A 25,570-nucleotide genomic window follows, 5' to 3' on the forward strand; every position below is an offset into this window, starting at 1 on the left:
CTACAACAAGACGTATCATATTATCCTTTGTCATTCTGTCCGGATCCAATCTGCCCATTACCCAACTCTGCCATACTCATCCTGGTCCATTACAATAAACTCTGTGTTTCACTGTCTCCAGTTCTCAGAGTCATCTCTGTTTGTAACAGTGTTCAAGATCAAAAAGGTCACTTTCTGGAAAATTGGCACACCATATTTTAAATAAAAATGGAACCTGCTGCAATCGGGAAAACCACAGTGGCTCTGTTTTACATAATAAGTGACATTCTTCCACAGACGCTGTCATGTTATCTTTCCTGGAGTTTGGGGACATAATCATGTGAAATGTTTCTTCAAATAACAGACTTTGGCTCAGGCATTTCAGAAAGATTAAACCAACATTTGAGATGCTGTGCAATAAAATTGGTCTGCTGCTTAGTCCAGTTATCCAATCACATTCACTGTTGAGGCAAAGTCACATGAGATTAATGTTGCACACTAAGGGATTTATTCAGTGAATGTGTTTCCATTGTAGTTTATCTCCTTTTTATGTGCATTTTTAGAATTGATGAACATTTTGTATGCAATATCCATTAATTAACAATTATCCTTGCACGCCATAGATATTCAAAAATGCACATAAAAATAGGTGGATGGAAATAATTTTTGCTGTGCTGTAGTAATTTTTGGTTGCTTTCCAGTTGCTTATTAAAAATAAATCAGATTATTCTTAATGACAGAAATCAGTTATTTCCATGTTTGTAAGTGTTTGATAACAAGCATATCTGTGCAATAATGTTTGCAAACATTTATTACATTATTAAAGAGATAAATCAAACTAAATCTTTCTTGTTGCTGTATCTGTAATAATGGGCAACATTTTCCTTTTTTCACAGATCAATAACAGCATATGAGCAAGTAAATAATGACATTGCAATTTTGGATGAAATATTCCTTTAATTAAATGATTGTTGACATGCAGTTTTGTTGGTAAATATTTTTGTGGTCTATGGGTTGATTACATTATCCTTATGTTCTATCTTTTAAATGAGAAGTGAGAAAATGCAGATCCATGCATTACTGCAGTCTTCAGGATAAAGATCACAGTCAAATTTTAACACAAAGTCTGACAGGAATTCAGCAGATGCTTATGTGAGTTCCAGCCAGACATGGAGTTCACTTTCTGTGATGTTTGACATACATGTGTCAGTCTGATTTTGAGGTGGGAACATGCTGGTAAGAATAAATATTATAATGCAAAAACATGAATGAGACATGCATTATGAGCCATGTATAGATAATACATTAAATGTTTGCAGCTAGTGAGAAATTACTCATATCACAGTGTAAATAAACAGCTTTTGTGATTGTAACCTATATTCAGAGTTGATTCCTCTCTCTTATGTGTGTCCCGCTCCTCATGTTGTTTTTACTGTTGTCAGTACAGTTCAGCTTTAGTGAGAAAGGATCTTTACGGATTATGTACCTGTGAAAAAAAATTCAAACATAAAACTACATATATGCAAACTACAGCTATACATACATACACAGGAAATTGTAATAAATAAATAAATAAATAAATAAATAAAGCTTAAAACCAAGAGACCTTGTTTTTGTATATTAAGCCATTTTGCCCAACAATAAGTAAAAAAGCTTATACTACTGTAATGCAAAAAAATTATATAAAAAGTATATATTGAATCATATATACACTAACTGGCCAAAAAAAAGTAATATTTTTTTGTTGGACCACTTGTTGCTTTGATTACGTGCATTCTCTGAGGCCTCGTTTCAGTAAGCTTATGCAATGTCCCATTGTTTTTCCAAAAAGTTGCGCTAATTTCTTGCCAAGATTTTGTATGGATAATGGAAGAGTATGCCCGTGCCATCAGGGAAGAAAAAGATATCATTGGGTGCGTTTACATGCACACCAGTAAGCTGATAACTCAAAAAAATCAGCTTATTGAAATAATCAGTTTTTTGCCTCTTACCCCGATTTCGAGCTGCATGTAAACACATTAACCTGCTTTCTGTCGGCTTACTGAAGTGCACATGTGTGATAGGTGACAAAAATGCAAACTTAGAACAGATTTAAATGCATCCGATTTGATACTCCATCAAACGTCCAACTTAATTTTTGAAACTTTGGCCATGTTTAGCATGGGAATCCAAGTCTTTGACAGTGTAAATAAAAAAATCAGAATTTATGAAATAGTATTATACCTGTAGTGTTTGTCTTTCACTCTTTTGTGATATGTGTATATTAATAAACATGACTCAGATTTAACATGCAGCTTGTGTCGTCCAATAGCCTGACATCCATTTGTTTTGTTTTTTACCTCTTGGGTAAACCTTAGACCTCTTGCCAGTGATGGGAATAATTGAGCGAAGCCGTCTGCTCATGAGAAGCTGTGCTGGTGATTTAAAACCATCAACAGGTGCACTTCTATGCTCCAGAATGCTCCGGTACATATATTTTCCTTCTTTGCATGCTTTTGTGTGTTTACGCTACGGCCTGGATGTTTTTTTCTGCAAGGCCATTACTTTGGGCATAGTTCTTTGGCTTCTTCTTGTGTGCACAAGTCCCACTGTTTTGCAAAAGCGCCAGTGAACTGTATTGCGGACCGTTATCTGAAACAGTCTTTTTGGGCACTCCATAGCAGGCAAACAGCTTGAGCTTTTAGATCACCTCAGCTGCAGATGTTGAGTGTAGTTTTCATAGCTAAAAAACCCAGACTGTAATAGTTAACGGGTATTGTATAGTTTTTGCTTCGCCATGTGAAAAGTTCAGTTGCAACTGCTTGCCATGGACCTTTCAGCATTGATGGTGCCTTTCCAGATGTGTAAGCGGCCCATGCCACGACACTCATGGAGATTCTCTGAATCTTTGTATGATATTATGCACTGTAGATGATGATAACTTCAAACTCTTTGCAATTTTTCTCTCAGAAACTCCTTTCTGATATTGCTCCACTATTTTTTGCTGCATCATTGGGGAAATTGGTGATCCTCTGCCCATCTTGACTTTGAGAGATACTGCCACTCTGAGAAGATCTTTTAATACCCAATCATGTTGCCAATTGACCCAATATGTTGCAAATTGGTCCTCCAGCTGTGTACATGTAACTTTTTCAGCCTCTTATTGGTCCCTGTCTCAACTTTTTGGGATGGTGTAGCTCTCATGAAATACTCTATTGTTAAAAAAATATAAGTTTATGAGATTTGTAATTTTTTGCATTCCTTTTTATTCAAAATCAGTTTGTAAAAAATGTATTTCATTTTCTGTAACTTTAAACCTACTTCAATTTTGGCAAAAGCCTGTTCATTTGTCATGTTGCTGTGCTCTTTTGTTATCGTGTCAATGAAGAATCAGCATCATATATGCTTAGAATCTGTCATAATATGTGTTTAAAACGGCTCAGGTTATGTATATAACCCTTGTTCCCTGAGAGGGAACGAGCACTGTGTCGGAACGAATTTGGGGATGCTCCCTAAGCATCAGTGAATCTGAAGTCTGAATAGCCACTAGTCCAATCCGATTGGCCTGCATGATGACGTCATTGAGACGGCATACCCGGAAGTATAAAAGGGGATATACATAACTCGAGCCTTTCCCTTATTGAGGGAACTCCCACTGGGAACGAGTACCCACTAGGCCACACCAAGGGTAGCGCCTGCCCTAGTGTGAAGCCGGAACCCGGGCACACCTAAGACTGGAGCGTAGGGAGATGCAGGCTATAAAACCTGATAAAGGTGTGTGGGGTAGCCCACCCAGCCGCCTTGCAGATATCCTGCAAGGGGACCCCAGAAAGGAGGCCTCTGGTGGAATGAGCACTCACGGCCATAGGTGAAGGCAAACTGCGAACCTGATAGGCCATGGTTATCGCCTGGACAATCCAGTTACTGATTGTCTGAGTAGACGCAGGCAACCCTTTCTTGGGTGAGCCGAAACACACCAAAAGCTGTTGAGATCTCCTCCACTGTGCAGACTTCGCCAAATACACTCTAAGCACCCTAACCGGGCAGAGTAGGTAAAGTCTCCCTTCTTCCGCTGTCATGTAAGCCGGAGGATGAAATGCCTGCAGAACCAAAGACCTGACCACCCTTGATGGGACCTTAGGCACGTAGCCTGGCCTAGGATGTAAGATGGCTTTTACTCCACCTGGGGCAAACTCCAGGCAAGTTTCCATTACCGCCAAGGCCTGGAGGTCTCCCACTCTCCTAAGAAAGGTAATGGCGAGGAGAAAAGCCTCCTGAAGGGTCAGGTTCTTTGTTTTCGCCGACTTTAATGCCTCAAAGGGGGCCTCAGCCAGCCCTCCGAGAACCACTGCCAGATCCCAGGTTGGAACTCTGGACCGAGCCGGAGGCCTCATCCTCCGAGCCCCACGGAGGAACTGTACAACCGGCTGGTGCCTACCCAAAGGCCCATCACCCAAAGGAGTGTGGAAAGCCGCAATGGCAGCCATGTACACCTTGAGTGTGGATGGGGTTAGACCCGCAGAGAAGCGATCTTGGAGGAACTCCAGCACTGAAGCCACTGGGCAGTTAACTGAGTCCACCAGTGGAAAAAACATTCCACTTGAGGCTGTACAGTCTCCTCGTAGACGGAGCCCTGGAACTTAGTATGGTCTCTACCACCTCTGCCGACAGGCCAGCCTCTAGGTACCTGGCCCCCTCAGGGGCCAGACCCAAAGGTTCCAAATCTCCGGCCGGGGGTATCTCCTTTTTAATAATATTGTGCCCGCCGCCTGAGACAGGAGATCCCTCCTCAGAGGAATCTGCCACGGATGACCTGCCAGTAGAGCTATGATATCCAAGAACCAAACTTGAGTCGGCCAATGGGGTGCCACCAGAAGTAGGCTGACGAACCCTTTCCAGGCCCCACAGGAGCAGAGCAATCAGGGGAAATGCATACAGACACAGCCTCGGTCACGTCTGAACCATGGCATCCAACCCCAGCGGCCTGGATATGTGAGGGAAAGCCACAGTGGACAGTGGGACGTCTCTCGAGACGCAAACAGGTCCACTTCCACTGGGCCGAACCTCTCGCACATGGCCTCCACCACCTTGGGGTGGAGCCGCCACTCCCCGAGCCTCAGCCCCTGCCTCGACAGGATGTCTGCTCCCTGATTTTGGACCCCCGGGACATACATTGCCCTGATGGACAACAGTTACCCTTGGGACCACAGGAGGATTAGATGTGCCAGTCTGCACAAAGGGGGTGACCTCAACTCTCCCTGGTGATTGAGGTATGCTACGACAGCCATATTGTCTGTCCGTACCAGGACATGTTGGCCGTGGAGGTCCGGAAAAAAGCTCCTGAGAGCTTTGTAGACCGCCATCATTTCCAGGCAATTTATGTGCCAGGAGGAATGACGGCCCTCCCACGGGCCCCTCGCAAAGCGCCCCAACTAGTGAGGGAGGCGTCTGTTGAAATGGACTTCCGGCAACAGGACACTCCTAACACTGGCCCCTCGGATAGAAACCAAGGTTTCTTCCATATGACTAGGGAACGAAGACACCTGCGTGTTACCCTGATCATATAAAAAGGATTTTTCCCACCACTGGAGGGGTCTCATGTGTAGCAGGCCAAACGGTATCAGGTTGGACGCTGCCGCCATGTGCCCCAGCACTCTCTGAAAGTGCTTCACAGTGATGCGGTGGCCTAGCCTTATTTCTGAGACCATCGCCCATATGGTCTCGACTCGCGCGGGAGACAAATGTGCCCTTCATCGTTGTCTAGTCCCATATAATCCCTAGGAACATAGTCCTCTGGGACAGCGTCAACACACTCTTCTTTGTGTTGAGTCTCAGCCCCAAGCACTTTATGTGGGCCAGAACGACATCTCGATGCCAAACTGCCATCTCGTACGACTGGGCCAAAATGAGCCAGTCGTCGATATAATTCAGCACACGGATGCCCTGAAGCCTCATTGGAGCCAGAGCTGCATCTATGCACTTCATGAATATGTGTGGGGAGAGGGCTAGGCCGAAGGGAAGCACTCAAAATTGGTATGCTTCGCCTCCGAAAGTTCAACCCCCTGAACCCTGGAGGAGGGTGACCGAACTGCACTCTGTAACCGTTCTCTACAGTACGCAGGACCCATGACAAAATGCTCGGAAGGCACTTCCATTCGCCGAGATAATCTACTAAGGGAACCTCTCGAGGCTGGCATCAGGTGTTAGACGAGCCTCGTCCCCAACCCCCTGAAGCGGCTGACCGGCAGGAAATAGTTGGGAATGAGTCTCTGTGTGCGGAGGCGTGAGCTGCCCAACCGCAGGTCTTTCCAGAGGCGACTGGAGCAGCATGCATTCCAGGGAAATTGATGTTCGGTTTGGTTGCCCCTTCGCAGGCGGGACCGCCCTCAGAAGTCCCGCCGCAGCTTGAACTTCTTCCCAGCAGCCTTCTGCGCCTGAAGGACGTTCCTCAGATCACCCTTAGGAGGTGAAGGCTGTTGGTGAGAATGCCGCCTCTGTTGCCAAGCTCCCGGAGGAGGGGCTCTAGAGGCGACGCTCTCCTTTTAGATCTGACAATGCGAGGAGCTGGCGGACGGCGGAGGCTGCCCGCTAGGGCCAGCCTTCCCGGACTTAGAGCGGTGAGGGAGGTACTGCTGGAAGGCCGTTGACTGCTTCTTCGCCTCCTGGTGTCTGGAAACGACGGTATTAACTGCGTCTCCAAACAACCCAGAAGGTGAGACCAGGAGAAAGGATCTATCCTTCTCCTTTATCCCGACAAATTCAGCCAGAGATGTCTCTCCACAGTTACCATTGCAGCCAAGGAGCGGCCGATGACACGGGCCGTCTCCTTGGTAATGCGGAGAGACAAATCTGCGGCCTTCCGCAGCTCTAGCACATCCTCCGGAGAGGTACCCTCGCCCTCATCAAGCTCTTTCAGGAGGTCGGACTGGTAGGCCTGCAAGATGGAAAGGGTGTTCAGGGAACTACCAGCCCACCCAGCCTCCCCTTTTATACTTCCGGGTATGCCGTCACAATGACGTCATCACGCACGCCAATCGGATTGGACTAGTGTCTATTCAGACTTCAGATTCGCTGATGCTTAGGGAGCATCCCCAAATTTGTCGTTCCGACGCAGTGGGAGTTCCCTCGATAAGGGAACCTTCGGGTTCTCATCAGTCAGTGTCCAGGTGTTGTAAATGTCTCTGCCTTTCTCCCTATCCACAACAGGAGATAGCTGCAATGTTCCTCCTCAGATTTTTCATGGAGCAAGCCTATGAACATCAGCTTGGCGTGTTATCAAAATCTCTTCCATGCATCAAGCAAGTCGAGGGAATCCCAGTCCATTTTGGGCATTGAAACACTGGCATAGTCCATCTTCTTGTCTGTGTGAGTTCATTATTCTCTCTGAATCCATCTAGTGTTTGTCTTTTTACTCCTTTGTGTTAAGTGTATAATAATAAACACAACTCAGATTTAGCGTGCAGTGCGTGTCGTCCATCAGCCCGACATGTTTTTTTAATTTTTAGTTTCTCCTTCCAGGAGCACCCTAGGTCTCTTTGGGTAATCCAGTTAAATATATAACAGCACTGCCAAAAATAAAAGTACCCACCCTTTAAGGTTAAATAACTTGTAGCCAGCTGAAACACATTAATAATTACAGAAATGAAGGCTCTTGTCTATTTGCTTAGTTAAATCCAGGTGATGATTTGTTTATTTATTATTATTTTTATTTTTTTTGCCAGGTAGTGTATAATGGCTATATTTAATTTAGTATTATTTTAAGTAAGTTCTTAGTAAGTTTTTTAGTTTTTATATATATATATATATATATATATATATATATATATATATATATATATATATATGTAAAATGTGAATATATATATATATATATATATATATATATATATATATATTATTTTAAGTAAGTTCTTAGTAAGTTTTATATATATATATATATATATATATATATATATATATATATATATATATATATATATATATATATGTATGTATGTATGTATGTAAAATGTGAATATATATATATATATATATATATATATACATACATATATATATATATATATATATATATATATATATATATATATATATATATATATATATATATATATATATATATATATATATGTGTGTGTGTGTAAAATGTGTCTTTTACAATGCAAAAAAAACCTACCTAAATATATATGTAAGTCTATTAAAAGGTTTCTTTTAGCAAATTTTAGAATTTCTTTAAGTTTGAGACAACTTATCTATGAAGTACAAAAGACTTTGCTTTACTTACACAATGTCATTTAGCTCCAGCTTTGTATCTGATGACGGGTTGATTAAGACATAAGAGTGGCTATTTTGGTTCAAATTCAGCTCATCTGGATTGAGAAACAAATGTGAATAAAATAATAAGTCATTTCAGTCTTAAGAACCATTTCCTACCATGTCTTAATAGTAACAAGCCACTCAATTGAAAAAATGAAGTATAAAATCAAATATCAAAGCGTCTTATTTTGGCCAATATATCTATTGGTTTATTATTTAAACCTAACAAACCTAACAAAAGTGTCAATTTCCATGTAAAATTCAACTCACCGAATCCCTGCGTGGAGAGCCCCAGGTTTTGAAGGCGCTTCTTGACCAGCTCAGTTAGCTCCAGTCTCTCTGAGCATGAGGGGAGAACTCCCCGCTGCTGGCTCAATCTGTCTGCATCACGCTCTGCGTGCCAAGGCCCCAGAAGATTTGAAGCCCACTGCAGGCTCTTTCGACGCAGAGAATTAGTCTGCGCATTGCTGTATGGTAGTTCACACTGAAGAACCTGAGGTTGCTCATCTTCAAAGACTGACAGTTTGTCTGACATTTGGGATTGTGGAGTCTAGAAGAAAGAAATAACAAGACTAACTGTTTAAAAATTACAGAAAATTATAACAGAAAATTCCACTATTCAGAGAGTTGAAAAAAGCAAAACATGGCAAAAGTTAGCTCCGCCCACTCCACTGAAGTTCTGCAAATGACGTCATTGAGTCAGTCTCCCTATGCCTCAAAATACTAAATAATTTAAATATGCATATTAGTGTTGTAGTCAAGACCACCTAAACCGAGACCAAGACAAGACCAAGACTTTGAAGGGCCGAGACCAAGACAAGACCAAGACTTTGAAGTGCCGAGACCGAGTCAAGACCAAGACCAAGACAGGCTGAGACCGAGTCAAGACCGAGACCAATGCATGTCCCCACACTTATGATAAAATGTGGAATATGCATATGATTGGCACTTCACTCGTATGTGTGGGTGTGTAAGTGTACCATGAGAGAAGTTTTGATCAAATTATCAAAAGGCATTGCAGCTTTGTGGGAATTAATCTTTTTCTTCTAGAAGCAAATAACACTGAACTTTTCGTCAATGGGAGGCACTGAAGACGACGTGTCCATATTATTTACAGTCTATGGTGGACACAAACACCAACCTGACACTAACAGTGTTTTGTGTTTTGTTTTGTGAAAAGTGCTCAATCCCATTTTAAAACTCAAAGTTCCCTAAGAATGCTAATCTGGATGAGGTATTAATCTCAGACACAGTCCATTATGTCTTAAATGAATGTGAATAACAGGAGGTGGAATATGTATCATACAAATATGCATTGGTATGCTGCTTAAGCAAATTATTTTATAAATGTACATATTTTTCATTTACAAATTGAAAATGTTATTGTTCATCTTTATTGTGCAACAACAAGGAAAATAAACCCTGTACTTGCATTTTTTGATTAACTACAGTTTAATTTAACAAATATCTCACATGTGCAGGGTTTTTCCTAGGTCAAAAATGGCCTTTGGTGGTGGCTGACAGACCTACACACACAGACACAGACACAGACACAGAGACAGACACACACACACACACACACACACACACACACACACACACACACACACACACACACACACACACACACACACCATTTTTTTTGAAAAATGCAACGAAACAATCATTTTTTTATTATCTTATGTTTATATCTCCTATTATGTATGATCTCTTATCTTGATGTTTCTTTTGTTCCAACAGGTTGAATTGTTTTGGTATATAATCATATCAATATTAGAAATAGCATTAACAGTTAACAAATAGCCACATTTTCTTCCATATACAATTTAATAAAATGATCAGCTAGCTAACAAACAACTTTGTTCTGTTTTCACCTTACTCCAGTCTAAACTAAATGATTTTAGACTATTTATTTTACTACACATTCAACATACATAAGCTGAAATACTGTGGATAGTTAAAACTGATAAATCTTACTCTCCACTCTTGCTAAATTGGGTAAGCACACTTGTGTTCTCATTTCTGAGGTGTTCTGAGTAAATGATTAAACTGATTCGTTCAGTTCATTGTTGAACAGATCAGTTCTTATTACCGTCGTTAAAATGATTCGGTTCAAATGAGTCATTTGGTCGTGAATCGGACATTAGCAGACCCGTTGTGTGTGAATCACGGCTGTCAGAACATCGCGGAAGGTTTGTCACACAGAAAACACTAAATAACTGGATAGAAATTGTTTCATGTTTATTTATGATTTATGTTTTATGTCAGCTGTTTGGTCAAACGTTTTTTGAGCGCAATTCACACCGAGCGGTACTTCAAAACAGTTGTCCGAACGCGCAACGTTCAACATGGATTCGGTTTTCTGAACTTTTGATTTAGCTTAATATGTGAAGTATCAGAGAGAGCTTATGTGCTTATTTTGAAGACAGAGAGAGTGTGCGCAGGGTGGAGTTCTCTGCTCTTTATATGCCTTCAGCTGTGGTCTTGACCGGTCTTGAGACAAAATCCCGAGTCATCTTCGCCCGAGACCGAGACGAGACCGAGTAAAAATGCGGTCGATACCGAGACGAGACCAAGACCTTTAAAAAGGACCGATCTCGAGTACTACAACACTAATGCATATTTTGCAATAAAACTAACCTCGGTTTCAATTTGATTATGCTGTTTGCAGTGCTTCATGGGACTGTAGTTAAGTACACAGTCTTGTACTGTATTATTTTGTGTCAAATCACAATTTGTAATGTTATGATTCACCTCGTGGCTAGCTGCCCTGATTTATGGCTTACAACTCTTCAAGTCAAAAGAGTTTTTGAAATCTCTATGGAAGAAATTAATGTAAAAAATACTTCCGGAACCAGCACTGCTGGAAAAATGTTGTTCCACTCTATACACTCTGTACAGGAGTAAAGTGCTAGAACTACTCACAAACATTTCACTATTTACCTGTTAAATTTTTAACGGTTCTTGGTAAATCCATTGATAAAACAGATGTTGACTAAATAAGTTTTGAGCTAAAGATCTAAATAAGAATTGAGCTTCTGCAAGAACCAATGAGGTTCATTCTCATGTTATGCAGCATGTTTGAGCTTCCACAAGAAGCAACAGTTGACCTCAGACAATGTTATACATTAAAAAAGCCAGTTCGTGACAACTATAAGTAACAAATAAAGCTGGCTCCTTCCCTCTTGTTCCAATTTAACAGTTTGTCCTGATTTTAAGTGTGTAAGTATGTTTTGCACAGAATGTAATGAAACCTCAGCAGGCTCAATTTTCTGAGACTCTGTCCTATAGATGCCGATGGGAATGTCTCCTTCAGTGGAGGACAGGACTTGGTACAGAGTGCCGTATGTCTGGATGCACAAATCCTCCTCTTTGATACTCAACTGAAATGTAATATACCACATTTTAACACTGCTGAATCAGCAAAATGAAAGTCATTTAATGTGTAGACTGGCTAATATTGTAAAAGTTATACTTACAGCACACAGAAATCCAGATTTTGGTGTAGTTTCCAGTCCAAGCAGTAGTCTGGTGATGGTTATCATATAATCCTTTACAAAACTCTGAAATAACAGAAGAACTTCTAGACATTTACAATTTCTGGCCACAAGATAAGACAGTACTGTTCAAAAGTCTAGGGCCAGTGCAAATCACATTTTTTTATTTTTTTTATTGTTAAAGTTTTGTAAGTTTTTGTACTTGTGCTCATCAAGGCTGTAATATTGTGAACTAATAATATAACTTACTACATTTTACAATCTAAAATCTATTTTAAAATGTAATTTATTAATTTAATGAAAAGCTGAATTGTTAGTTCATTATTAATTACTCCAGTCTTCAGTGTCACATGATTCTTCAGAAATTATTCTGATGCTTCTCAAGAGCCATTAATTAGTATTACCAATGTTGAAAATCCATGTTGCCATCTAAAGAGGATTAGCAGGCAAACATTCAAAAAAGGTTATTTTTTTATTATTATTATTATTATTTTTTTTAGTAAAGTGGTGTTACCTGGTAGAGGAGTGTGTCCAGCATGCTAACGCTGAACACTTTACCAGCTGCAAAAGGCAGGCGAAATATAAAGGATAAGTTTGAGCCTTTCTCTCTTTCCATCTGCCCCATGAAGCAATGCAGAAAAAATGCAATGAAGGGTTAGGACTGAACATAATAAATCAATCACATCTTTTGTTATTTATTGTAATAATAAGAGTGCCAAAAAGAATATTATGAATGTCTGCTCACCTTCTCCAGTTTGGAGAATGCCACTGAGTGACAGTCCTTTGCACAGAACTGCATGAATTTCATGTTAGCGGGATGAGTTAACTCTGTGATGATGTTGAGACCAGAGAACAGCCTAAAAACAAGTAATTGACAGGAGAGTGACTTTTTCAATTACTTCACAAGATTTTCATTGCCCTGAAGTGTGATTAACCTCTAAAATTGTCATACCCAAATAAAAATGTCTGCAGCTCTTAAATCCTATGGTCTATATTCATATATCTGGTCTTATTTTAATCTAGACACTTAACATTTTGTTACCCATCAATCATAATAACTCACAAGTACACTGTAAAACCCAACAAGTTACGGTAACTCAAACCATTTGAGGAAACCGATTGCTTCAAACCAATTAAGTTTTAAAACCATTAAGTATGAGTACTGAAAACTCATATACATTGAGTTAAATTAACTCATATTTTAGTGTTGTTTAAGTGTTAAAACTTATATTTTAGTGTTGTGTTGATCAATTATTAAGAGTAAACTGAACTTAAAGATTTTAAGTTAATTTTATTAATTCAGTTTGAATTCAGGTAACAAATCTAACTAAGTCTTAACAACTACATGGTTACTTAAATGGTTTTAGGAAACAGATTGCGGCAAATGGTTTAAGTTCATCAAACTCAAAGTGATTAAGTTACATAAGACTAAGCACAAGCTAACATTGGTACAAAATGAAGACAGAACAGGAGGGTATTTTTAAGTAATTTATTGAAATATAACATTTACATCATAAATACAGTATGCCATATGTTCACAAATATAACTAGACAAAAAATATTAGACTTTTTCACCAAATAAAACAGCACAAACATGTTTAAAAAAGTCATAACATTTAAATAACAAAACATATAAAATAAAAAAAAATATGTAAAAAGGTACGTTTCCTCAAAAAGCAAAAGCACTGTATGATCTTTAATGTACTCTAAGTGTATTGCACTGACCGAAGACTTGGCAGACATCACCACCTCATCTTTAAAGACAATCAAAGCATCCAGTGGGTTTAAAGGTAACGTTCCCTCTTCCTCCTCGACAGTAAGGATGGTGACTGTTGGCTTCTGCACCTGGTCAAGCTCCTTTTTCTATATGAAAAAAAGTTTGTATGTCACCACATATAAAAATAACCCTTGTCAGGGCAGACACCATATTTCAATTTTCATAAATAAAAAAAACGTTGTTATAAGGAACGGATTATTGTTGATTTAATTGGGCGTGTGCTTATTTAAAACCCTGTAGTTCAATTTTGTAAAGATGTTAAGTTGTTTGTCAGCAAGGTTTAATTGGGGGAAAAACATTTTCAGGGGTGTATCAGCCGAATGTTCTAGACCTTGAATTGAATGACGAATTGAATTGAATTGAATTGAATTCAAGCGATAATGCACACATTGCAAAACATTTGTTTTTCATGTCAGTATGTCATAAATAGAAAGAGGCAACAGTTTACTGTCAAAGATTTGTCGCTCACATCACGCCGCATCCAGTGTAGACAACATAACGGACTATAAGGGGCTCTTTTGTCCTGTCGCGCTGCTCACATCCGGTGTAGACAAAGTGAAACAAGACAGATTTGATTAACAAATTTTAAATGGATAATGGCAAGACATCCTTGGTGTAAATTACGTTCTTCTTTCAGATTAATATAATCAGAGCGGTATTAATAAATGTCCTGGTTAATCCAAGCATTATAATGGCAGTAAATGGCTGTCCAAAATTTGAAGCCAAAAAAGTGCATCTATTCATTATAAAAGTAATCCACATGACTCTGGAGGGTTAATAAAGTACTTCCGAAGTGAATCGATGGGTTTATATAAGAAAAATATCCATATTTAACTCGTTATAAAATAAGAAAATAACTAGTTTCCGGCGCAACGATGACGTCGGATATAGCGTAAAAAAGCATAACAGCCACGGCGTTGACGGCGGACGCAGCGTAAAAAACATAAATGATGTGACGATGATGTCGGGCGTTGCACAAGCGTTTTGAATCACGAGAGGATATTTTTCTTACACAAACCCATCGATTTAATTCAGAAGGCCTTTATTATTCCCCCGGAGCCGTGTGGAGCACTTTTAAAATGGATGGATGCACTTTTTTTGGGCTACAAATTTTGGGCTGCCATTCACTGCCATTATAAAGCTTGGACGAGCCAGGACACGTATTAATATAACTCTGATTGTATTCGTCTGAAAGAAGAATGTCATTTACACCAAGGAGGACTTGAGGGGGGGAGTAAATCAGGGTGAACGATTCCTTTAAGCTTGAGCTGAGATTGGTTTATTATGTGTCAAATAAGCTTTTGCTGTGCTCAATGTATATGCTAATGAAAGCCTAAATTAAACGTTTTGAAGACTAGATTTTCAATGGACAGATTAATAAAATTCTTATGTGTTTGGAACAATGTGAGGGTTGGTAATTTATGAATCATGACTGAATTTGTATTGGCAAGTGGACTATACATTTAAGACAACTTGAATGATCAACTATCAGTCACTGTAACCACACCATGCATTTATGCTGGTGGCAGCTGAAAGGTTAACATGTTGCTAAATAAATGTAATGTAGTTTTGACATGTGTCCTACCTTGTGTCTTGAAAACATCTCCTGACTCTTCCTTTTAAATAGTAACAGACCTGCCAGGATCGTAGTTTTTTTTAAGATTCATGACAAGACTTCTTTCAACCACTGCAAATCTAGCATTGCCAATTACCTTACACCTTTACAAACCCAAGGCAACTTCAGGATAACTGCCAGTGAAAATATAACACACGAAATGTTTCTGTTTATATTAGGAAAGCCGACTATAACAACAACTTTCAAGACTTGACCAGTATTCTCCTGAAGCAATACAACATGACTTTGAATGATAGACAGACTGGACTTTGGACTTTAAGCCTTTTAAAAAAATCATATTGCTTCAGAAGACTTACAAGTTGTGCTAAAAGACATTTATGGTCATAATTACGTTTGCAAAAATAGCAATTCATTCAAAAATTAAAATTGAAGAACAAACTTATATTTGTATGAACATTATGTAACTGTTCATAACGTTATCATTTGCATTTTGCACAGTAACGTTACAAAATTCCATTGATTTGTTCAATGTTAATTCTAACTTACTTACTCATAGAATTGTAGCCACGTTGCTGCCATTGCACCTTCGTCTTTGCTCTGAAAAGATTTAAAAGCATGGCAACAATGTGTTAGTGTGAGTTTCAAATGAGAAAACGTCATGAGAAACAAATAACAGTTAAAAATTTTATCTAACGTTAGCAAAACAGGATCTAAAATGGTCCTCAAGTCACTTTGTTCACCCCGGAGCTTCAGCTGCTTTAGTCAAATTAACTAACATCACATATGACCTTTTGCTTTAACGTAAGTTAGTTAACGTCACTGTGGCACGAGACGAGAGACATGGAAAGATGGCCAACTGTCTCAAAAGCCAGCGTTTATCTGTCCGACTGTGAGAAAGCACAAACATATATTTTTTAATTCCCCGCTGACAAACTGCAGTGTAAAACAGCATAATTAACTCCAAACGTGTACATTACCGTTGATAAAACTGGTGCAATAGCGCATTTGCTCCTAATGTTAGATTGTTTGCTGGCTAACTTTACACACAACATTACTGAGCTGGTTAATCTTCGGATAAACATAAAAGAGGTACGAAAATAACACTGAAAACGTTCAAACATGAGCGAAATATGAATAAATAAGTTTGAAACGCTTACCTTTTGCTTTTCTTGACTGTAGCGCGAGCCGTCCTGCTGTGACTGGACTGAAGGAGGGAAAATGGTGCGGTTTTTGTTACCACGGAAACTCACTGGGATGATACTTTGACATGACTAAATGTAATGACTTTAAAAGAGCTTAATGTAAGACTGTAGGCTTAATATGAGGTAGATTAATGTATATACTCTTGTTTATTTATTTATTTTATCAGCTTTTAGTTATTTAATTGGCCATAGATGTAAAATACTAGATTAAATAAATATCTGTAACTTAAACCATTAGAGTTAAAAAGTTTTAGTAACTTATTTAGATTGAGGTTTGCTTACAATAATACATTTTTGAGTTAACATCACACATATTTGTTAAGTTGAATTAACTTTTTTGGTAACATTAAGTAAAATGAACTTATTTCATTTAGTGAATTTCACTGTTAGGTTTTACAGTGTAGTACATGAAAATAGTAAAAAAAGAGGAAATATGCATGTAAGTGACTTTATGAAGAATGTATGAGATTTTAATGTTGAGGCCCTGAAAATAACCTAAATATAAAACTAAATATCTGATCATGTTTTGATTAAAATGACTAGGTGTCCTTTCAAAAAGGCCAATTATATTAGAACATTTGTAAATCTTAAAGAGTAGTTTTTTAATCAAATAAACCTGCAATAAACTGCTAATTATAATGCATTTACAGTTCCTCAAAAACTAAAGCAAAAACTATTTACAGAATTTACAAAGTGTAAAAAACTAATTTAGTTGATAAAAACAGTCTGTCATAGAGTCTGTGTGCCACAAATTAGATGTGTGTGCAAAAACTGGCAGGCCGCGCTGGTGCCATGGAGAAGGTAAGTGCGAGGTATATTCATTGCATGTATACAACATAGCTTGCAAACACTGCGCAAAATAATGTCTTTTGATTGGTCACTACATACATTAATCTAACCTTTGCTGGCTAGGCACTGAATGCCTTTGATTGAAGCAGAGAGACCTGGGAGGGTTTAATATGAGAGGAATAGTCCAAACTACAGGGTAAATCTTCAGAATAATGATTAGATTGATATTGCATTGAACAGGGACATGACTGATTACTCTGACTCAAAATGCTCAGGCAAACGAAGGAGTATTTTTAGTTTTTTTCCCCTTATTTTTTCGCTGTTTTGGATTAAAAAGTGGGATGCATTTTTAAGAGTGGACTCTTACACGAACATATATGCCGTTGTTTCATGGATTCATCCAATCTGATCTGCATAATAGGAGATGAAAGATTTGTACCGCGTTAATTATGCTAATGTTTAAATAGCTAGTGCTTCAGCATTTCATTTAACCCTTTGCTTTTTGGTGTATTTATTGCAAAAACAAGTTCAGAACATGAATCTTGAGTGTTTTAGCTTTCAAAAGATGCATAATTTGTGATAGTTGATTGAATGGTTTGTATAAAACAAAAGTAAATAAAAGTAGAAACACGCCCACTAGTGTCAACCTCCCCGCCTAAGATCCGGTGTACACTTAAGTATATACGTTAACATATTGAATATACACTTACTATATACTTAAACTCTTCAATGTATTTTAAAAACAGATTTCCTCAATTACAGCATCTATAAAAGGGGAAAAGAAAATAATGGGAAAAGGAAGAGGTGTAAGAAGGAGAGGTTTTCTAGAGGATAGAGAAATATTGAGAGAGAAAGGTACAGTGGAATAGGTAGAAAGATGAGGGGGGAATGAATAGATTGAATAGGAAGAGGAGTAGAGGGAAAAGAAATAGTAGAGTGCATGGAGGCAATGGTTTTAGTGGAAAGAGCAGGAGGATAAAATAAAAACAAGATATGAACAGGGGGGAAGGGGACAGAAAAGTGTAGAGTACAGACAGGTTTCAAATTAAATCAGAGCCACTCTAATTTACCATGTCAAAAATTATATATTTCCTTGAAGCAAGCTGGACAGAGAGTTCAGCCCAATATAAACATTGTGCCACAGTCAATGTCCCTGGAAAAATCTGCTCTGACTCACTGGTGTAATTGCACATAAGGCTGCATTGGGGCCACACAACAAAGAAAAGCTCCTACATTTACTAAACTTCTGCAATGAAATCCACTTTCTGCAAGGTGATCAGGAGCAAATTGAGTGAAATTGTGCTTGTGTGGAACAATATCCAATTTCACCATTGAAAATTAGTGCAAGAGTGGTTTAAACATCACTTAAATTTCAGGAAGGTGTTCCTTCCAGTTTATTCTTGGAAAGTATATGATCGCAACCCTTACACCCAAGTAAGTCGTCTTAAAGCAATGGAAGAGGTCAGTGGAGACACAACGATGAATCCAACGTTCACAGTTTTTTTACCCACGATGCATGACTGTTGTATTTTGAGGTTGATACAAAAATTTGATCAGATGATAAGAGAGGCAAGATCTATAAAGTTTATTGATTCAATGCTTGCAGTAGATTTATTATTATTTATTGAACTTTCATCTTATCGTGGTGGAGGGGTTTGAGTACCCAAATGATCCTAGGAGTTAGGTCCTTGAATGATCCTAGGTCCTTGGTGACGGCCAGTCTAAGGGCAGTTCATCCCAGTATGATTGAAATAAACATGAGGACCAAGACATCACCCAGCAGGGTGCAGCTGGGGCCCCAACCCTGGAGCCAGGACAGGGTTGGGGCTCGGATGTGAGCGCCTGGTGGCCGGGCCTCCCCCCATGGGGCCGGCTCAGCCTGAATGAGCAACGTGTGGCCACCCTCACTTGGGCTCTCCACCTGCAGGAGGGATCGTATGGGGTCGCTTTAGGGACATGGAATGTCAACTCGCTGGCAGAGAGGAGCCTGAGCTTGGAGGTGCGTGACAACAGGAGGGGCGTGATTGGGAGGACCCTGTATTGGTCCTGCACTTGTATTCTACACTTGGTTGTGAGGGGCAGAGCTGTCAACTAATCACCACCTGGTGTTGAGTTGGATCCAATGTTCGGGGGAGGAAACTAAACAGATCGGCAGCTGTTGACTTTAACTGGGGATATCATCGGATGGTGGAAGGAATATTTAGAGGATCTCCTCAATCCCACCAACACGTCTTCCAATGAGGAGGCAGTGGCTGAGGGCTCAGAGGTGGACTCGTCCATCACCTGGGCTGAAGTTATCGAGGTAGTTAAAAAGCTCCTCCGTGGCAAGGCACCAGGGGGGGATGAGGTCTGCCCTGAGTACCTCAAGTCTCTGGATGTTGTGGGGCTGTCTTGGCAGATAAACCTCTGTTTTTGGATTTCATGAGAGCTACACATTCCAAAAGTTGGGACAGGTAGCAATAAGATAAATAAGCAATAGCCTCTCAGAGTAGCAGTGTCTGTCAGAAGTCAAGAAGAGGGCAGAGGATCACCAATTCCCCCAATGCTGTGGTGAAAAATAGTGGAGCAATATCAGCTTCTCAGAGAAAAATTGCAAAGAGTTTGAAATTATCCTCATCTACAGTCCATAATATCATCCAAACATTCAAAGAATCTAGAACAATCTCTGTGCATAAGGGTCAAGGCTGGAAAACCATTCAACTTCCGGACTCTAGCTGCTGAGTGCCGTTGGAACGAGGAGGTGCAGTGGGACATGTTCCTGCATGGGCTGGCTGACCGTGTTCACAGAGAGATATATGCTCTGGACCAACCTAAGGAACTCAATGGGCTGATGGAGCTGGCAGTACGGGTCGAAGCAAGGCTAGAGCTTCAGGATCAACATTCACCGTTAAGACACAGCGCTGGATTCTACGAGTTCGCCCGGGAGAACACGGTTAGCCCACAGGTCGATCACGAGCCCATGCAGGTCGGACTAGCTCAGCTTTCCCGGGAGGAGAGGGAACGTCAGTGATCGCAGGGCCTTTGCCTCTACTGTGGTGCGGAGGGGCATTTTTTCAGACGAGTGCTCTAGAGGTTACTACACTGTAAAAAAAAAAAAAGAGGCAAATTTGGAACTTTTGCAGTACAATCAACTTGGATGTTAAAGTTACTTCAACTTAAATTATGTTAAAGTGACTTTAAAAAATGAGTTACATCTTGTATAACTAATACAAAAAAGTTTGACATTTTTTAACTTTTTTGATGAGTTAAAACAATGTAAAAACATATGTTGTCATAACTTATTGAACATATTTTTTTTATAGTGTAGCGAATGGGCTTGATTGTCAAGGCGGAGAAATATGCATTTCATGCACAGTCAGTTCCTTTCCTTGGGTATATCGTCTCATCTGAGGGAGTGCGCATGGATCCCAACAAGGTTTTGGCTGTGGTAGTTTGACCAAGTCCAGATTCCCCTAAGGCCCTACAAAGGTTTCTGGGGATCGCCAATTTTTACAGACAATTTATTCGTAATTTCAGCCAACTAGCTGTACCTCTGCCAAAGCTGCCTTTTCCAAACTCAAGAGCCGCTTTGTTTCGGCTTCCATTTTAATAGCCCCTGATCCATCACTCCGTTCGTGGTGGAGGTCGATGCGTCGGAGGTGGAGGTAGGTGCAGTTCTTTCACAGTGCTCTTCCTCGGATGACAAGATGCACCCGTGCGCATTTTTTTCCCATTGCATGTCACCTACCAAATGTAATTACGACATTGGTAACAGAGTTGTTGGCAGTCAAACTGGCATTGGAAGAGTGGCGTCACTGGCTAGAAGGGTCGGGGGGTACCTTTTATTGTTTGGACCGATCATAAGAATTTGGATTACATCAAAACTGCGAAAAGACTCAATTCCAGGCAGGCTTGGTGGTCCCTTTTTTTCGGTCGTTTTGATTTTTCTCTCTCGTACCGCCCAGGCTCCAAAAACATCAAGCCCGATGCTTTATCTTGTATTTTTGATCGCTCTGAACTCCCGTCCACTCCCGAGTGTATTTTACCTGAGAGACTCATTGTCTCCACACTCGTTTGGGAGATCGAATCGAGAGTCAAATCGGCCTTAGAAGGGTTAACGCCTCCACCCGGCGGACCACCGAGTCGATTATTTGTGCCCGAGAGTCTACAGCCCAATGTTGTACGATGGGGTCATTGTTCTAATGTGGCTTGTCATCCAGGAGTTAATCGAACCAATTTTTTGGTTAAGCAACGATTCTGGTGGCTTGGTATGGCTCGTGACATTCGGGAATTTGTTTTGTCTTGTTTGGTTTGTGCCATTGGTAAAACTTCCAATGGTCCTCCAGATGGGTTACTCCAACCGCTGTCAGTTCCTTCGAGACCCTGGTCCCACATTGCGCTAGATTTTATTACTCTGGATTTTATTTTATGGAGCAGAGCCTGTGAGACTCTTCTCCAGGTAGGGGTGTGCACCAAGGCCCCAGCCGATCCCCACCGGTCTAAGCCTCCCGTCGACGTCGTTGGTCAAAAGGTGTGTCTTTCATCCAAGAATATTCCTCTCCGCTCTGTATGTAATAAATTGGCTCCCAAATTTATTGGTCCGTTTCCTGTTACCAAGATCATTAGTCTGGTAGCAGTCCACCTCAAACTACCTCAAGCATACAGGAGGATTCATCCTGTGTTCCATGTATCCAAATTAAAGCCTGTTTTTCATTCTCCTATTAACCCGCCTGGCCCGGTTCCCCCACCGCCGCGACTCTTAGATGGGGAACCCACTTATTTGGTCAACCGCATTCTGGACTCGAGACGGAGGGGACGCGGATTTCAGTACTTGGTGGACTGGGAGGGTTACGGTCTGGAGGAGAGGAGTTGGATTCCTGCAAGGGACATACTGGATCACTCCTTCATCGATGATTACAATCGACAGGTAGGTCCTCCTGGGAGCGTCGGGAGATGCTCCTAGGGGGAGGGGTACTGTCATGGTTCATGGGTTCAGTGACTCATTCTTTCACTGTGTTTGTGTGTTGCTGTTGGAGGCGTGGCTACTGATTTCTCCTCTCATCATCATCTCCAGCTGCACCTGATTATCTCCCCTATTTATTCACCTCACTCACCCACTATCATTGTCAGATCATTACAAGCTTCCTGTGTGTGTGTGGTGTGCATTCATGTTCCCTGGGGTTCTTGGTCTGGTCCTCTTTCCTGGAGGATCATCGGCGTTGAATTGCCCATTGTGTCCCTGTGTCACAGTCCTGCATGCCTGCATCTACTGCCTGGGACCCTGTCTGACCCGCTGCTTGTGACTTCCTGTTTATCTTCCTTTTTGTGAGACTTGAGCCAATAAAGCCACTAACTCGCTTTTGGATCTTGTGTATTTTTCAAGTACATCAAAGCTGACACTGAATCTCGGATGGTATTGGGTTGCATGAGTGTGTGTGGCCTGGGCAGCTTACACATCTGTAAAGGCAACATCAATGCTAAGAGGTATATCCAAGTTCTAGAACAACATATGTTTCCATCCACACATTGTCTCTTTCAGGAAAGACCTTGCATTTTCCAACATGACAATGACAAATCACATGCATCAATTGCTGCATCAATTACAACATCATGGCTGCATAGAATAAGGATCCTGGTACTGAAATGGCCAGCGCGCAGTCCATAGAAAATATTTGGCGCATCATAAAGAGGAAGGTGCGACAAAAAAGACCTAAGATAGTTGAGTAACTAGAAGCCTGTATAAGACAAGAATGGGACTTTCCCATTCCTAAACTTGAGCAACTTGTCTCCTCAGTCCCCAGATGTTTGCAGACTGTTATAAAAAGAAGAGGGGATGCCACACAATGGTAAAATGGCCTTGTTCCAACTTTTTTGCGATGTGTTAATGCCATGGAATTTAAAATCAACTTATTTTCCCCGTAAAATTATACATTTTCTTAGTTTAAACATTTGATATTTCATATATGTTGTATCTTAATCATTACATTCAGTTTTTTTTCCACAATTTGTACAGTTTTTAACAGGAATTTATTTTGTAATTACAAATGCATTTAAATGCATGACATGTCAATATAAATCATATCTCTTTCCCCGCAATTGACTGACTTTTACAACAAACCATGCTTTCATTATTACACAGTAGGAGGCGCTATTATACATCTTCTGAAAAACTGGGGATTCAAAAACAATTGGAATGATTGTGAAGTTTTGGGGTTTTGATGGAAGAGATCTACTCCATCTATGTTTTGATTATCTTTCTGATTCCAATCTGGACAGAAGAATGGAGAATTCATGAAGCTAGAATAAAATGATTTGTAAAAACATATTATGAAATACATATATATATATATATATATATATATATATATATATATATATATATATATATATATATATATATATATATAAAGTATGGGATTATTTGTGTTTTTGTTTCAGTGTGGAGACGAGCGTATGCCTGCCTGAAGATGGAGCTCCAGTGACCACTGGTGGCCAGGACACAGGAAATAAGGGAACAGGGTTTTTTTTTTTCCCCAAAACTTCCTTGGGGAGAATCCCAGAAGTGTGTGTCACCCAACACCCAACCATTAGTGCCAGTAAACATAAGGCTGCAGTCTCTTGGCTTGCTTCATGGATGGAGATGTATAACCGATTGTTCTCTGTAAAGCAAATGGGCTCTGGGTTTAAAGTGGGCACAGGGTTACACTCTTGAGAGAGTTTGGAGAATTGAGTGAGCTCCCAGCTAAGTTTGGGGTGGAGAGCAGGCTTTTGACTGAGTTCAGAGATGTTCGGTTGAGTTCAGGAAAATGAAAGTGTTCCAGGCTATGCTTGGGGAAATTGGCTGATTATGGAGCAGACTCTGGACTGAATTCTGGAGAGGACTCTTGACTGAACTCAAGAGAGGAATCGTGAATGATCTCTGGAGCGAACTTGTTAGACGGGTGTATGAACTCTGGAGAGTGAGCAGGCTCTTGAGCTGACTTATGGGTTAGAGTAGACTCTGGAGCAAGCTCGGTCTTGGAGTCTGGAGTTTAATCTTGAATGGACTCATAGACTGGACTTATTTCTGGATTAAACTCACAGAAAGGAGCAGGCTTTTGAGCACACTTAGAGTTAGAGTTGCATCTGATGCAGGCTCTGGAGTTAGAGTGAGTGCCACTGCAGACTCAGTAGCCAGAACAGGCTTGATACTGAACTCTAGGGCTTGAGTGGACTCGTTACTAAACTCTGGAGTAGACTAGTTACTAAGCTTGGGGCTGGAGCAATAACTGGACTCTGGCCAGGGGTGGAGCCCCAAGGTGTGTGTGACCCAAACACACATAACAGCAGCCGCATAAATGGAAAGGACCACATCTTTGATCCCACCAGGAAAGACAGGAAGGGCAGACTCTGAAATTTCAAGCACTGGAATGAACTGAGGAATTTCTCTCACTGGAACAGCCCCAGCAACGCCTCTCAGTAGAAAGGACTCTGGAATGTAATTTACTGAAACAGACTCTCACTGGAATGGATTCCGAGATCTCACTAACCGGAACTGATTCTGGGATTTCACTCACAGCTGAGTGTTCTGGCATGATGGCGATGGTTTGAGAAACTAATGGTTGTTTGACTAGACCTGACTTTATGGTGGAATCAGGAAAGACAGAGACAAAACTTTTGATGGTTCCTCTGTAGTTTTAAAATGATGAAACTGATGGTTCAACAGTATATGCGGAACCACACACCCACAGAACGAGGTCTAAAAATTGCAATAGTATCTTACATCCATCTATCCCTGACAACAGATGGCAGACATTGACATCTAATGCATCTTTAAAGCAGCAGATAAGGATACAATAATCCACATCAGTAGATAACAGTATTCCAAGAGAGAAGACTGAAGATTAGCTGAGATAGCATGCAGAGAATTCTGTCTCTTCCATGGCTGCCAAAAGGGCAGTCTGTCAGTTCTGTACCTGGAAGGCCATTTGTTAAACTCCTGCCTGCACTACCCAGTCCATCAGCCCCATCTTCACTGCCTCTCATCAGCCTTTCATCTCCTCCTACGTTACCTGGTTGTTTTTTCATGGATCCTGCCTCTGGCTAATAGTTTGCCAGCTCAGTCCTGGACTGTTGACCCATTAGAACCTCTGTGCCCATCTCTCCACTTCAGCACCAAGGCTCCACCTGGGTTCCCTCATACTTCCGGTTCTGCATTGGTCAGGCATCTGTCTGACATCGCCATGTACATGTACCAAGTACATCACAGTACTTATGGGCCTTTATAACTCGTACCGAGACTTGCTGCTGCCAGTACATTCACATACATTGCTGTGAGCATGTAATACATGCTGCTGCATATGTAACATACATTAATTAACCCCCATAGCACATCTATAGAAGTGCAGCTGGGGAAGGTGGAGGGTTTTTGAAAGCGAAATGCAGATTACTACCAGCAAACATGCCAATATTTGTTTGATGTTAAGCCATAGCTTAT

General features: G+C 40.5%; 1 protein-coding gene and 1 long non-coding RNA gene across 2 annotated transcripts in view; both read right to left on the reverse strand.

Annotated features, from left to right (window-relative positions):
* Positions 1-927: 927 nt before the first annotated feature.
* Positions 928-25,570, reverse strand: part of kcnt2a (potassium channel, subfamily T, member 2a) — a 78,563-nt gene continuing 53,920 nt past the window's right edge. The window contains exons 23-29 of the mRNA XM_067453142.1: positions 12,517-12,628; positions 12,286-12,387; positions 11,754-11,837; positions 11,529-11,657; positions 8,545-8,824; positions 8,243-8,327; positions 928-1,465 (exon numbers count right to left, since the gene is read on the reverse strand). Of these exons, the coding sequence (XP_067309243.1) occupies positions 1,360-1,465; positions 8,243-8,327; positions 8,545-8,824; positions 11,529-11,657; positions 11,754-11,837; positions 12,286-12,387; positions 12,517-12,628 (898 nt within the window). The 3' untranslated portion in view covers positions 928-1,359. The remainder of the gene's footprint in view (positions 1,466-8,242; positions 8,328-8,544; positions 8,825-11,528; positions 11,658-11,753; positions 11,838-12,285; positions 12,388-12,516; positions 12,629-25,570) is intronic.
* LOC137089546 (uncharacterized) lies at positions 13,356-16,427 on the reverse strand. The gene is made up of 3 exons (XR_010907705.1): positions 15,913-16,427; positions 15,675-15,721; positions 13,356-13,634 (listed from the first exon to the last, which is right to left on the reverse strand). It is a non-coding gene; the product is annotated as an uncharacterized lncRNA (long non-coding RNA).

Source organism: Pseudorasbora parva, chromosome 9, assembly GCF_024679245.1.
Source record: "Pseudorasbora parva isolate DD20220531a chromosome 9, ASM2467924v1, whole genome shotgun sequence".
NCBI lineage: Eukaryota > Metazoa > Chordata > Actinopteri > Cypriniformes > Gobionidae > Pseudorasbora > Pseudorasbora parva.